Here is a 14723-nt window from a genome sequence, read left to right on the forward strand (position 1 = left end):
TGGGTTGTGGCCATTAGGTAGCTGCTGTCAGTTTCTTGGGTACATGCGTACTACTCTTGACATGTACTTCCTGTCGAATATATGTGGCTGAGGATGCTGATGATGGACAAAGGAGAAAACCCGAGGAAGCGTTTCTTCTCACGGAGACAAAGTAAGCACTGGCTCTCAGGACATGTAGATGGTCCAGTTGGCTATGGAATCACCGACCAGAGAAGGTTATTTTAACGACATTCTTCACGGGAAACTGGAGTATGTTTGAACGGTTATATGATCTGGAATCTCTTTCTTTCCTTCCTTACTTCTATCTATCCATTCCATCTCCCTGCTGGCGTGCGCCGCCTCTGGCTTTTCCACCCTTTAAAATTCATTATCCTTTCGTGATGTGAGGGAATGTAGTGTGTGTGTGTGTATATGTAAGGAACGTAGTCTGTATGAAGTTTGTGTATCTTCGTTCTCCCTCAAATGCATACAAAATGCTCTTCCCACAAATGCCGGTAAAATACCAACACATATATGAACTCCCAGGGTCAAAACCAAGCCGAGCCGAGCCAGAAAGAAAAATGTAAATGCGATAACATTGACAGATGTTTGATGAAACATAGTTAAAAGAATTTTGTGTGAAAAATGCAGGCTACTGTGGCTGATGACAGGCAACCCATGCGACGGCGGCAACGGCGACGACGGTGGTTGAAATATGCGGAGGGGGGTATCTCGATCGCGGATGGCTGGTACGCTTCAAAACGAAATGAAACAATGCAAAAGCTTCATATTTCTTTGGTTGAAAATTATCGACAAGAAATATTAGAAGTTTGACGCCTGGTTCACATGCGTCGGCGCATGGTAGCTCTCCAGCGTGCTCTGGAAGGGCGTACGCCCGGCCATCGATCCTCCAACCTCCGGCTTGCCAGCATCGTTGTACTCCATCAGATTGTCGGCCTCATCGGACTGTCTCTTGCGGCCCCAGATCCTCCAGGCGACGATACCCAAGCCGGCCAGGACGATAGCACCGCCGACACCGACGACGACGCCAATAACGGTATTGCGGGTCTTGACCGACATGCCGCCGCCGGACTTGTCGCCGTCCTTGTCGCCGTCGTTCTCGGAAGCAAAGCCGGGAGGTGGGGTCGAGGTGGTGAGGGCTTCGGTCGTCACGGTCGTCGCGACACCCTGCTCGTCGATGGTGGTAATGATTTGGGTGACGGTCTTGATGATGGGCTTGACAGACGAGCTGGACTTGGGTTCTTCATCGTCATCGTTGTTGGATGAACCACCACTTCCGCCAGCCGAAGATGAAGGTGTTGGTGATGGTCCCTTGGTAGAAGATACAACGTCGCCGTTAGGGTTCGCCGTCGTTACTGGAGGCTGGTTGTTGTTGGTGGGTTTTGAAGTTGTCGTTACCGGGGCAGGTGATGATGATGATGTGGTAACGACAACCGGCGGCGAGGCAGGCTTGGACGTGGTACTGGGCTCGGCTGGAGGGTCAACGCTTGATGTCGTCACAGGAGCCTTTGTTGACGTTGTCTCTGGAATCGGTAGCTTGACCGAGGTTTCAATGTCGACGTCGGCTGAGGAGCTCTCGTCGTCTGCCCTCTGCGCTAGGGCACCGAGGTTCTTGTGGTGAGGGACATTGACGCCGATACGGATGTAGGAGGCCTCGGCGACGCTTAGGGCCGAAAGGCCGACGAGAAGTAGGCGACTGAGCTGCATGATGATGACACTGATGTGAAGTGTTTGGTGTGGTGTTGATGGTTGATGGCTGATGGTATGGGAATCGTTGAACCCTTAAGGGGAAGGGTTATTACACCGGCTTGACCTCTGTAGAGTCTGGCTCGGTGAGGCCCAGGTGTGCGCTTGGTGACGATCGGCTTGGTTTTAGCGCAGGCTAATTAGCTTGGGCGCGGCGGATGTCGACCAGTTAACTAAACGAAGGCGGTTGCTCTCAGTGTCGTCGGGTGTCGAGACTGGAAGTGGAAGTGTGGATGGGGGGTTTAAGATGAAGAGCAGGCGAAATCGAACGAGGGAAATGCGCGCGGTTGGTGAAACGGTTGTATGGGTTAGGTTCCCTTCAATTTGTTTCTCTTTCAGTTGGAAAGATAATATCAAAGTGTAATAATGACAATGGGGAGCGAGGGGAAGGGGGGAAATGGGAAAACGGGTGGGAAATGGGAAACGAGAGACTAGAAATGGTGGAAGGGTGGGTGGGACGGCTACTCTAGAATGATGAACGAGTGAAAAAAGAGCGTGATCTCTGCATTTGCAATGAAGCATTCAGGTCACGGAGACCGGGAAAGAGACGAGACGAGTAGACGACGGGGACAACACACCTTCCTCGCTGCGACGAACCTCGAAAGGAACGGAGGGTCGGGTACAAAGGAAGTGGGTACGGTGGGGACCGCGCGGTAGGGCACTGTGGGTTTCGATATCCACTGGCCCAGGCACCCTGCAAAATGCAAACACCAGACGCCCAAAGATGGGATGACAGGCACTGTCAGAAGTGCCGACAGGCTGGCGACAACCGGCAAGATCTGCCAACTGGCCCCGGGGGCCTCGTATTGCGGCCTGGGCGTGCCGGGACAGGGCTTAATTTGGCGCACACCCGCTGACCCCGATTCGAGATGGAACGAACCATTGGCATAGCGGTCTCCGGCGGGCCGGCACAGGTGTGGACACATTCACCCATTTTGCTCACGGACCCTTTGTGTTGGTGGACCCGTGCCTGAGTTCTGAGTCTGCAAGATTTTATAAATAAAAACTCCGACTCCAGCTGTGGAATGTCTTGTGTGCCGACTGATTGACGATGACGGCGTCTATGTACCAAGTTGAGGAAAGTCGCGGGTGACGCTCTTCACCTTCGAAGGCTTTAATCGGGTTTGAATTGAACAAGCCGGTCCATGTGTTCTGGTCTCTTTTTACAAGGCGCCACCATGTTTGGGAAGGCGAGATGAACCACTGAATCAAGTGGGATTGATGGCGGATGCCGTGCCTGCGCCTGCCTGTGCTCTGTGCGTCTCCATGCATCTGCGTTGAACAATGCGACGAACGGAATGCGCTACCCAGAGAAATGACGTGCATAACTTGGATATCAAAACCTGCACAACCATCATTCCGACACCATCTTTTGCTCTTGTTATCCCACCATCATCGCGACCACTTGCCCATTTGGCAGACTATTACGACCGGAAATTGTTGAGTGCATAGAGCATGGTCCGCGGAGGAACCTCAAGGCATCCATTTTAACTCAGTGAGCACAGGCACTCGCAGGGCAGGTGACACCGGGAGATCTTGAGGGACTCCATCGCCAAGACTATTGCTGAACCTGAGAAGAACCAACGTTGCCAAGTCCAAACCCTGAAAATTAGCCAAGAGGGTTTCTGCAATCTCGAGGAATGAAATGCGCTCCGACACTCAACAATTCGGCACCACCCGAACCATCCTCTGCCTCAGCATCATCCATCATCTCGTCTCCTCTCCAATGAAACAAAACCATCAACGTTCCCCAGATTGCAAAGTGTCATGAGGGTTTGCTAGCGACCGGAAAACACTTTCGCCAAGATCGCGCTGGTGGTGGTCCGCTGATGATCGGGGACAACAGACGAGCGAGGAGCGAGCTATTGAAGCCACCAAGTGGAGGACCTGAATGGCACTGAATCGCGTTGAAGGGCAAGGCATTCTGAAGTCTGAGGGACCCGATGTAACCTTGACCTCAATCCGCCTGTCGTCTCGATGCTGGGAGATAATCTCGCCACAACCAACCAAACCGATCTCCCTTCCAAGTTCTGGTGCAACCTCCAAGGCAAGATCCAGAACTTCTCCCCTGGGCGTCTACGATGGTTACACGTACATACACTACATGCGTACCAAAGTCTGGTGAGCTTTGCAGCAAAACATGTTAAGGCAGGGTGAGGTAACATGCCATCATCACCCCTTTCTGAGCCTCTCAGCCACCACCCACCAAGCATGCCAGAACTTGGAAACACTATGCGACAATACATTGTTACGAAACCTGGAATGCCTTCAAAACCCGAGATCTTCATCGGATCTTCCGTTGACGCGTATATGGACAAGATGGTATTCTCTCAATCGGTTTCGAGAATGCGCAAACGAACCATTCAACTTCCGCCCTCGTGTTACTCCCAGGGATTCGCCCGTTTATCCCTCCCCACTTTGGCGTTTCAACACCAAAGTGCGTTCCCGACGATGAAACATTGAAACATGATGACCATGGCCATTTTTTGACGAAAGAATGGTTGAATTCCAGTGTCGTCATACGTGGTACCGCGCCTATCGTGAAGATCACTTGTCTCAGGCCACTGCTTCTACCCGCGTCTACATGTTGTGGAAGGAGATATTGGAGAACAAGAAACAGGATGTTTGGGATTGACAGCAGTCACCATTGTCCGAGTTGATGCATTCTTGCACTACAAACAAGCGGCCTCAGGTCTCGATACTATGAACTCTCCATTCTCGCCTCATTGTGGGACGGATTACCCAAAAGAATTGAAGGTAAAAAGGCATGCATCCTCCTAGGTTGCCAGCTTGAGAGGTCTCTACCGGGCTCCGGTATGTGCAACAGGATCAAAGAGACATACAGGACAATCAGCCCTGTTGTCAAGAGCTACATTGAAGTATTCGCGGATATTCAATCGTGGCAGTCACGATCTGGGAGCGATTAGTCCCTGCCTTGAGTTTGGAGCATAGCGAGATTCGATAGCCGATTCCCCAAACCTTACCTAAGCAGGAGCAAATTAACAATTTTACACTCAAGGAACCCGGAAAGACAGCAACTTCACGAGCTTTCCTGCAGCGACGTGTCTACGTCAACTAAGTTATGCCTCGCTTTCCCATTCTATTCGAGGGATCTTGTGAGAAGGTGCGAACGACACCGACAAAGAATCGATCGGGCTCAAGTAAAGGAGGTAGTTATGTAATCGGTCCTCATTGCCGTAAACAACGCAAACCCCACGAATTGCATCGAAAAAGCAGCACGAGAAGGAAGCCACCATCCAACATTATCTCCAAGTCTGTCTTTTTGGGGCTCATCTTCAGAACGGTGGTCGCGATTTGGCGGAGTGTCCCCCTAGGATCTTGCTGTGAGCAGACGGCATGCATCCCATCGTGCCTGGCTCCGGACGGACACCAAGAACGCGGTAACCACGTCTTGCGCTCTTTCGGTTCGACACTCAACTGGAATCAATTGCTCTAGGCAGGTATCTCTGTGCAGAAAGCCTCTGTCAATGCGTTTCGCCGCTTCCGTCCCAAATCCGCACATTACACTTGCCAAAACCACCAGCACTCGCCATGATGCTCGGATGTTACCGGTGATGCATAGCTTTGCATAAGCAGGTGGACCTTGCTACCCACTGGCAAGTTGTGCTTGCCGGTTAGAAGTGTCTCGATCACGACAAGAACTTCCGTTGCTACATGTGTATGTCTGATGGCCAAGACAGGTCTTTGATGACCCAAAAAATAGGAGATACAATACCTCGGATGTTGTCTGAAGGATGCAGTGCTTTCCAGTGCATCAAGCATCTCATGCATTGCATCTTTCGGAAGTCCGTCGAGGACAAAATCCTGCATTGCAGAATTACGCAATCCCCTCCTTCCTCTCGGTCTGTGAGTCAGTCTGGCAAAGCTCTCGTTATAAAGATTTCGACCCGTGGGAAAGAACTCTCTTACCTCTAAATTTCCTCATTCTCGCTGCTTTTCGTTGGGTTTTGCCTTTGACCTTCGAAACACACCTTGATATATACGAATCATGAGCGACCAAGAGACGTCTACCTCGAAATCCAGTGAACAGTCCGACTTGGCTATTGTCAACCCGTGTCCAGCCGCCCCAGAGGACGAGTGGGTCCGGACTGAAAAAGGGGCCGCGAAGGCTGCGAAGAAGACTCGCAAGCTTGTTGACTGAAGTTACTGGAGAGCTACCGGACGGTTCACGTGATACCCAAAAGCTGTTGAGAACCACTCAGATAACGATGAGAATTGCCAGACTCGAATTGCGTCTTGCCAAAGCAGATATGCAACATGCCTTCCTGTTCAGACAATCAACTTCCATACTTTCGTGAGAGTGTTTGAAAGAACGTGAAAGGACGCCAAGCTACGGTGGGCCTCTGCCACCCTTCATTTGGAACAGCTCTCGTCAGTTACAGATGGAGGAAAGCTTGGTTGCAAAGCTTCCCGGAAACGACGACCACGGAGTCGACATCAGCTACGTGGTCCATGCCATGTTTGAGGACCAGGAAGGACCGGATAGGAAAAATAAGCGTGCCAATTGGTCGCTTACCAAGGCACAAAACTACTACGATGGAGCACACATACCGGAATGGGACAAAAGCGGTAAAACACTCGAAACTTGGTGTCACATCCGTGGGTCCCATATGAGTGACGGCGAGGTGGCGCATATCGTGCCGTATTCTCTTGATGATGGAGCCACCCCGGAGTATTTCTTTGGTGATATGGCGCACTAAGTGGACAGCCCAGCGAGCTCGTTGCTACTTTACTCCGACCTTAAGAGGTGCTTCGACGAGTACCGGTTTGTTATCGTCCCAGTCAACCCGTCCGAATCACCCGTCACTAGGTGGAAAGTTGATATCATATCATCCGATATCAAAGATGAGGTGCAATGGATTGAAAGGTTTGATGGAAGGGAACTCAAGTTCCGGAACGGCAACCGCCCAAATGCTAGGTTTCTGTCTTTTCGGTTCATGCCCATCCTAATTCGTACCAGGGATATAAAAATGGCAGGGTGGAGAGTGTCTGGGCTCGCTATAGGACCACCGATCCCTTTGGTACACTTGGGCGGTATTGCAGGGACGGCATGCTGATGGCCTTGGCTGCCTCCAGCAAATTGTCGGATTCTGGGGAGATTGAAGTCTTTCTGGCAGAAATTTGCGGACCGGAAACAATACCGCGGACAGTTATTTCGGAGGATGTTGTCAACGATATGAGGAAGGAGATGGAAGTAATCATGAAATGTCTTGAGGCTGCAGAGAACAAGGAGACTGGTGGGTGGGTGAGTTGATCCTGAGAATTGGGATTGCGGTGACGAGACAGACTGAGGTGCGACGCGGACCGCGACGAGGACAGCTACGAGTACGTCTCTACATGGGGACCATAGCGCGCCGAGGGGTTATGAGGGAGTGATGATCCTCGGGATTTTCTCGTGACTGTCAAAATACATTTCAAGACGACTTTGGCATGGAAGAGATCCATCCATACATCAATATGAGACGGCAATACTACTTTCAGGAAGGCCATGAAATCCGTTTCAGACGCAACTGATATACTCAAATAAAGTCACATTATTTTTGGATCCGTGCTCAGTCGCCGCAAACAGACGACATCACCTCACTGCAGGGGTGAAAACTCGAATTGCTTATTTACCAAACAATACTGGCGAGGGAAAGGGGTCACAACGGAAGCCACCCATCTGCTCCTTCCAAGTCCGACCACCGAAACATCTGCAGCACCGTACGCAGGCACTCCCAAACTGCGTCAGAAAGGGAAAGAAGACGTCCTCACATTCGAATGCTCCTTCCATTCCCTCCACCTCTGCATGTTAAGGGAAGTGTTCCTCATCCCACTGATGCCAGTCACGTGTCCGTCTTGGACTTGTTAAATGAATGCTTCAAGCTTCCTCTCTTCCCTTGCACGCAACAACAATTTTTGGCCTTTTGGTAATAGGACTTCATTCCATCATTCCATCATTCATCACCCATCTTTTTGGCTACATCAGTCGTTACTTGTCCACCATCATCGGCATCATCAAGCCAGGCATCAAGTCCCCGCCTCTTACTGCCGGTTTTTTTTTTTTTTTTTTTTTTTTTTTTTTTGCTGTCGACATCATCACCGCCCCTCTTCTACCATAACAACACTACATCTTTGTCGGCACAATGGCTGAGGGTTGGGAAGTCTATAGTGGAGAATACATGGGAGTGTTGTACCCGCAATACCCGACAGGACCATGGAAAATTCCTCTGATTCTCCTCCTTGGCATCCTCACGATAATCGGTTGCGCCGTGTTGCTCTCTTAGGTATACAGCAAGTGCAAGGAATGGAATTGGACAGAAATAGATGGCATCTGCGCAATGATAGCCGGTATTTGGGGAAAGAGAGCTGGAGATTCCGCGGACAAGTAAGTCGATTTCTTGCGGGTAAACTGCGATTACCTATCACTTCTCAATGTGACAAACCACGGCTAACCAAAAACACTTGTCCAGCGACAACGAAATTGAGCTGCAAAACCTGCCACCGAACGAAGACGAGAACGGACACATGGGTACCGGAGATCTAAGTGACAGAGATACGCCGAACGGAGACGCCATCCCAAGCGGGTGGGGTCCACTCGACGCATAAAACATCCGGTGGTGAATCCGGCAAACTGGGACCGATCCGGGGAACGGACATCGGTGGCCCACCAGCCCACTGATCAGCGGTCTGGACAAGAGCCGCACGGATTGTCCGCAAGCGTTGCCATTCTGGGGAGCCTGCCGGCTGGGCACAGCTAGGCCGCTGGGGAATCAAACACCGCTGCCGAAGCCCAAATGTTGATCCCTTCCACAATTCTCGGCTGTCAAAGGATCGCGTCAAAAAGAAAGTCCGGATTCACACGTGCGACTGGGCCGCACAACATGCATGGGGCACAGAAACCCCAACCTTATCCATGCATGATATCCCGCGACCGCTATGAAGAGAAGACGCCTCGCAGAAACCTGGAGAACATATATCACGGAATCGAAGCAAGCGCACAACATTTGTTATGATTTACGTTGCGTGGGACATCGACGGACGCCTCTTATCGCCGGAAGTTTGGTCCCGAGCATTGTGGCTTTTTACTGTGTACAGCGGACGGGATGGTAAAGGGGTATCCACTGATGAAAATAGGGGACCCGGTAGTGGGGGATTGGTTCAATTTCCGGTTTTCCGTGGTTGACATCGGGCAAACACAAGACGCCATTTCGGCGAGCCAGTTTGGGGCAGACCGATCTCAATGACCAGGTGTCAGCCAGCCAGCAATCCTTCGCTCCCACAAACACACGATGTGCGGTAAGCATGAACAACGACGCCGGCGCCAGCATCAGGCTATCAAACCCGCGGAAAGCCATGAAGATGTCCAGGAGAGTTGAAAGCGCGTTCGGACCAATGGCGGGCCTGGAAGCATCTTGTTCTTGAATCCCAAGGCCCGAGAAGGCTAGACCAGCACGCGGACTGGGGTTTGATGGCACCCAAAATCACCAACTGCAGTCTTGGCAGGGGTATCCTACCTTGAGCCTACCATCGAATGCAACCTTTTTCATTGGAAAGGGAAGGCCGCCAGGGGTTTTCAGACTCTTCCATCCGAGCTATTGAATCTGTCATCCGCTTAGCAAATTTCTGAGCACAGCGCTAGAAGCCCAGGCAGCACACCCACCAGGCTAAAAAAGCGGTCCAAGAGATTGCAGCGAGAGAGGAGACAGACACAGGAGAAAATGAGGATGAGAGGAGGAATCACACCAGGCAAGCTGTACATCCTCGGTCCTCACTCAAGCCATTGTGCCTCTGCTGCCTTTACGAGCTGGCTGGCCTGACTGTCGACGGCCAATTGGCATTATGTCCCAAGCGTCTTCATGCCTATCTGTTTTTTTTTTTTTTTTGTGTGTAAGTAGGTATAGGCAAGCAGCGAACATCGATTCTATTATGCACAGAGTTCCCTCACTGTGCCGCATCACAGATCTTTATTTCCGTAGCCATCTTCGAGCTGGAAACGCCCCGGTTTTCTGAAGAGCACTGACGGAAGACATGCACGGTTCTGTCCCCAGACCCCAGAAAATCATGCCAGATGATGCATTGGCGAGGGGTCATCCAATGGGAAAGATGATTCTGAATCCCACTTTGAACAAATATCATCGTGGTTAATTTCCACCTGCATCCTGACAGCCCAACTGCACAGTTGTAACCTGGCCAAACTGGCTTACCGGAACGCTGACCCAGCTTAGGCGCTTGGCCGGACCAGGGCATGGCTCATCTCGTCACAAAGTCCAGGATTCAGCGAGCTAGACTCTTCGTGGACACTCGGAACGCTAGCCCTCACCAACCGTGCAAGATCGGAAGCAGTATGAAAGGTAAGCTTGCCCACCCATCCGGCTCTTGGATCTTCTTCTTTTTCCCCTCCTCACGTCCCTTTTGGTCCCTGTTCAGTCCATCACCAAACGGCGTGCTTTCAGCCGTGCAAGCCTTGTGTTTGCGTCCTCTCTTTGAGATCATATCACCACATTCACTCTTTAGGCCCCGGCCATTACTACTCACCTATCCCTTCTTTGCGGGTATAGTCATTCTTTTTCAAAACACAAAAGCTAATCACTTAATATCATCATGCACAAAAGTATTGTGGCAGCGGCCGTCTTGGCTGCTACCGCCCAGGCTGCCACCGCCGTCTCGGAGCCCAAGGTCAACGTTTACTGGGGACAGAAGGGAGCCACCAGGCTCAGGGACCACTGCGACCAAGCGAACTTCGACTATGTTACTATCGGCTTCGTCAACAACTCTCCCGAGCAGGACAAGTCCGGCCTGAACTACCCCGGCACCAACTTCGGCAACCACTGCGATGCCATCTACTACACCAACTCCAAGACCAGCCTGGCGTCTCCTCTGCTCAGCAAGTGTACCGTCATGGCGGCGGATATTCAGTACTGCCAGGAGAAGGGCAAGAAGGTTCTGCTTTCCATCGGTGGTGCTTCGGTCACGGGATCGAACTATGCTCTGTCTAGCAACACCAAGGGCGAGGAGTTTGCCACTTTCTTGTGGAAGTCTTTTGGTCCCTACGATTCCAAGTACACGGGACCCCGTCCTTTCGACTACGCTGGTAACCACGTCTCGGTTGATGGTTTCGATTTGGATATCGAGGTCAAGTTCAGCTCAGGTATGTCGTCTAGAGCTTTAAGAGAAAGTGAACACCGGCTAACTCACTGTAGCCGGCCAAGCTGCCTATGTTGCCTTGGCCAAGAAGCTTCGCCAGTACTATAACAACGACAGCAGATACCTCCTCACCGCCGCTCCCGAATGCCCTCTTGATACTGCCAACTTCAAGATGAAGGACATCATTGCCGGTGCCCAGTTTGATGCCCTCTTCATCCAGTACTACAACAACCCTGGCTGCGCTGCTGCCTCTGCGACTGGTGGCTTGAACACTGGCTTCAACTATTTGGCTTGGGAAGCTGCAATTGCCTCCGGCAAGAGCAAGAACGCCAAGCTCTTCATTGGTCTTCCTGGCTCTTCTGAGGCCGCTGGCTCTGGCTACCTCGAGCCTGTCAAGGCTGCCTCTCTTATCAGCTCGTACAAGACCCGCGCCTCTTTCGGTGGTGCCATGATCTGGGATGTCTACTACGGCCAGAAGGCGACCAACGGAAAGACCTTTGTTGATGCCATCAACACCGCCTGCAAGGGTGCCAAGGCCTCCCCTACTACCACTGCTGCTCCGGCTCCCACTGCCATCGGTTGCACCGCCTACCACACCGTCGCTCCTGGCGAGTTCTGCTATCTGATTGCCCAGAACAATGGCCTCTCTGTTTCTGATCTCCTCAGGTTCAACCCCAAGTTGGATTCGGCCTGCGCACTTGAGGTCGGCCAGGTGTTGTGCATCAAGCAGGGTGTTATTACTATTACCAGCTCCAGCTCCAGCTCTGCCGTCATCACCAGCTCTAGCACCTCCAGCTCCAGCTCCGTCTCCAGCTCGTCGGTTGAGTCTACCACCTCTACCAGCTCTGTGGCTCCTTCCAGCACCGAGGCCGTCTCCAGCACTACTTCCGAGTCCGAGACTGTCACCTCCTCTGCGACCGTTTCCGAGTCTGCCTCCGTCATCATTAGCGAGTCTGCTTCCTCTACCATCACCTCCGCCCCGGTTGTGATCTCCAGCAGCGCTATCAGCTCCGAGGTTCCTTCCTCCACTGAGGATGACACCTGTGAAGATGAGACCACCACCTCTTCCGAGATCGTCTCTTCCACCGAGGCCCCTGTTGTCTCTGCTACCGAGTCTGCCTCCGTCATCATCAGCGAGTCTGCTTCCTCTACCATCACCTCCGCCCCGGTTGTGATCTCCAGCAGCGCTGTCAGCTCCGAGGTTCCTTCCTCCACTGAGGATGACACCTGCGAAGATGAGACTACCACCTCTTCCGAGATCGTCTCTTCCACCGAGGCTCCTGTTATCTCTGCTACCGAGTCTGCTTCCGTTACCGAGTCTGCTACTGAGTCCGCTATCGTTTCCGAGACTGCTTCCGCTACTGAGTCTGCCTCCGTCACCGAGTCCGCTTCCATCACCGAGTCCAGCCTGATCAGCATCAGCTTCAGCACCGAGGTCCCCACCACCACCGATGATGCCTGCGAGGATGAGACCACCACCTCCGAGGTCCCCTCCGCCACCGAGGGTCCTTCCGATGGCTCCTCCACCACTGTTGATCCTTCCATCATCACCTCTGCCCCCGTCGTTATCCCCAGCGGCAGCGGCAGCTCCGAGATCATCAGCAGCACCACCACTGAGGACGACACCTGCGAGGATGAGACTACCACCGAGGCCCCCGTTGGTTCCGCTACTGAGTCTGCTATCGTCTCTTCCACTGAGGCTCCTGTTGTCTCTGCTACCGAGTCTGCTGTTCCCTCTGACATTGTCAGCGAGAGCATCCTTCCTTCTGGCATCCTCCCCAGCGGCATCATCCCCTCCGGTGTCATTCCCAGCGGTGTCATTCCCTCCGGCATTGTCAGCGAGAGCATCATCCCCAGCGGTGTTGTTCCCTCCGGTGTCATTCCCTCCGGTGTCATTCCCTCCGGCGTTGTTCCCTCCGGTATTGTCTCCAGCATCATCTCCGAGATTACTGCTGGCCCTACCGATGGCAGCCCCATCTCCTCTGCTCCTGGCGCCGGTGTCACTTCCGCCCCCGCTGAGGAGTGGACCACCTCGACCATCTACACCACCACCGTCTCTACCATCACCAGCTGCGCTCCTGAGGTGACCGACTGCCCCGGCAAGATTGGCCAGGTTACCACCATCGTCGTCCCCATCGCCACCACCGTCTGCCCTGTCACCGCCATCGAGACCTCCGCCAACGCTCCCACCGGCATCATCACCTCCTCGATCCCCATCGAGTCCATCCCCGCTGGCTTCACCACCTCGACTATCTACACCACCACCACATCCACCATCACCAGCTGCGCCCCTACCGTGACCAACTGCCCCGGCAAGATTGGCCAGGTCACCACCATTGTCGTGCCTATCGGTGTTACTGTCTGCCCCATCACCGAGGCCTTCCCTCCCGCCACCTCGGTCCCCGCTGCTCCCTCCGCTGGTGTCCCCGGTGCCCCTGGTGCTCCCGCCATCTCTGCTCCCGCTGTTCCCTCCGGCGGTGCTGGTGTCTCCGTCCCCTCCGGTGGTGCCCCCGGCGTTCCTGAGGTTGACACCACCTCCACGACCTCCGTCACTTCCGTGCACTTCACCACCGTCACCGTTGCCAAGCCCACCGCTTCCGCTCCCGGTGCTCCTGGTGCCCCTGGTGCCCCTGGCGCCGGCGTTCCTGCCCAGTCGTCCGTCGTGGCCTTCCCTTCCGAGGTCCCCTCCGGCGGCAACCCTGTTCCCCCCGTCGTCAACGCCCCTGCCGTCCCCAGCGGCACTGCCCCCGCTGGCACCGGCGTCTCGGCTGCTCCTTCCAGCGTTCCCTCCACCTACAGCATGCCTGCGCCTCCCGCTCAGACCGAGCCCGTCACTGGCTCTGAGCCCTCGGAGGTCCCCGTCACTGCTGGTGCCGGACGCAACGTTGTTGCTTTCGGTGTCCCTGCTTTGATGGCCGCTTTGGTTCTTGCTTTGTAAATTTTTGAAATGCATTTGGGAGGAATGTTGAATGGAGGATGAGACTTGAAAAAGGATGAAGAAGAAACTTTTTGGACATGCATGATTTACATTAGCTTTTTTGGACATACTGGACATTACATAAAGACCTTTTTTTACATAGTGTACATCAAATGGCTGTTTGTACCTAGTGCATCTGCATCTGCATCATCTCTTCTTGTCTCATGTCCATCTTTCATGTTCATGTCCATGTCCATACCAATGGGTTTTTTCAATCTGTATGCATTCATCTTGGAAGATGAAAGGGAAGAAAAGCGAGCGAGCGAGCGAGCGAACATGTATCTGAATTTTTTTCATTTTTTTTTCATTTTTCTATTTGTTGTTTATTCCCTAGAGTTAAGACTTCTCTTCTTCTTGTTTCTTGTTTTTTCTTTGTATATATTTTTGGATGAAATAAGATATGATGAGTATATTCTACGGTTTCTGCCGTTGTGAACGTGTCGCAATCTACTTTGTGAAGCCTGTTCGTGAAAAGGGGTTTACTTACAGTCGAGCTGGTTAAAGACCTCCCGGCTATTCGTCCACTTCGTTATCTCTCTTCGCCATCTCCCTTCACGATGTGATCTATTAGTCAAACATTAAATAATACTCATTCCACAGTGCCGTCGGTTTGCTTCGAACCCGATCAGTGGCAAACAGTGTCTATCTCAGTATTATCAGCAAGATATAAACATGACAAACACCACAAAGTAATAACAAAGAAGGACAGATAAAAGAGACGAAAAAACTAGAAGTCAGGCTTACTCAACCGTAGAGTTAAGTTACCAGTTACACCAACTTCCTATTCACCTGCCTACCTTCCCTACAAATCAGATTGCTTACTTCCTTACTTGCTTACCTACATGTACCATGC

At 52.5% G+C, this 14723-nt stretch overlaps 3 protein-coding genes across 3 annotated transcripts; 2 read left to right on the forward strand and 1 right to left on the reverse strand.

Moving 5' to 3' along the window:
* Window positions 1-279: 279 nt before the first annotated feature.
* Window positions 280-2261, reverse strand: SMAC4_05263 (uncharacterized protein). The gene has a single exon (XM_003347013.2). The coding sequence runs from the start codon at window positions 1705-1707 to the stop codon at window positions 802-804; it is 906 nt and encodes a 301-aa protein (XP_003347061.1). The 5' UTR covers window positions 1708-2261; the 3' UTR covers window positions 280-801.
* Window positions 2262-8543: 6282 nt separating this feature from the next.
* Window positions 8544-8762, forward strand: SMAC4_05264 (uncharacterized protein; the record flags this gene model as incomplete). Its single annotated transcript, XM_024655402.1, has 1 exon — window positions 8544-8762. The coding sequence occupies one exon, from the start codon at window positions 8544-8546 to the stop codon at window positions 8760-8762; it is 219 nt and encodes a 72-aa protein (XP_024511295.1).
* Window positions 8763-10156: 1394 nt separating this feature from the next.
* Window positions 10157-13831, forward strand: SMAC4_05265 (uncharacterized protein; the record flags this gene model as incomplete). Its single annotated transcript, XM_066090254.1, has 2 exons — window positions 10157-10897; window positions 10950-13831. Exons 1-2 carry the CDS (start codon window positions 10351-10353, stop codon window positions 13829-13831), a joined length of 3429 nt encoding a protein of 1142 aa, XP_065945489.1. The 5' UTR covers window positions 10157-10350.
* Window positions 13832-14723: the final 892 nt, after the last annotated feature.

Source organism: Sordaria macrospora, chromosome 1 (genome assembly GCF_033870435.1).
Source record: "Sordaria macrospora chromosome 1, complete sequence".
In the NCBI taxonomy this organism is placed as follows: domain Eukaryota; kingdom Fungi; phylum Ascomycota; class Sordariomycetes; order Sordariales; family Sordariaceae; genus Sordaria; species Sordaria macrospora.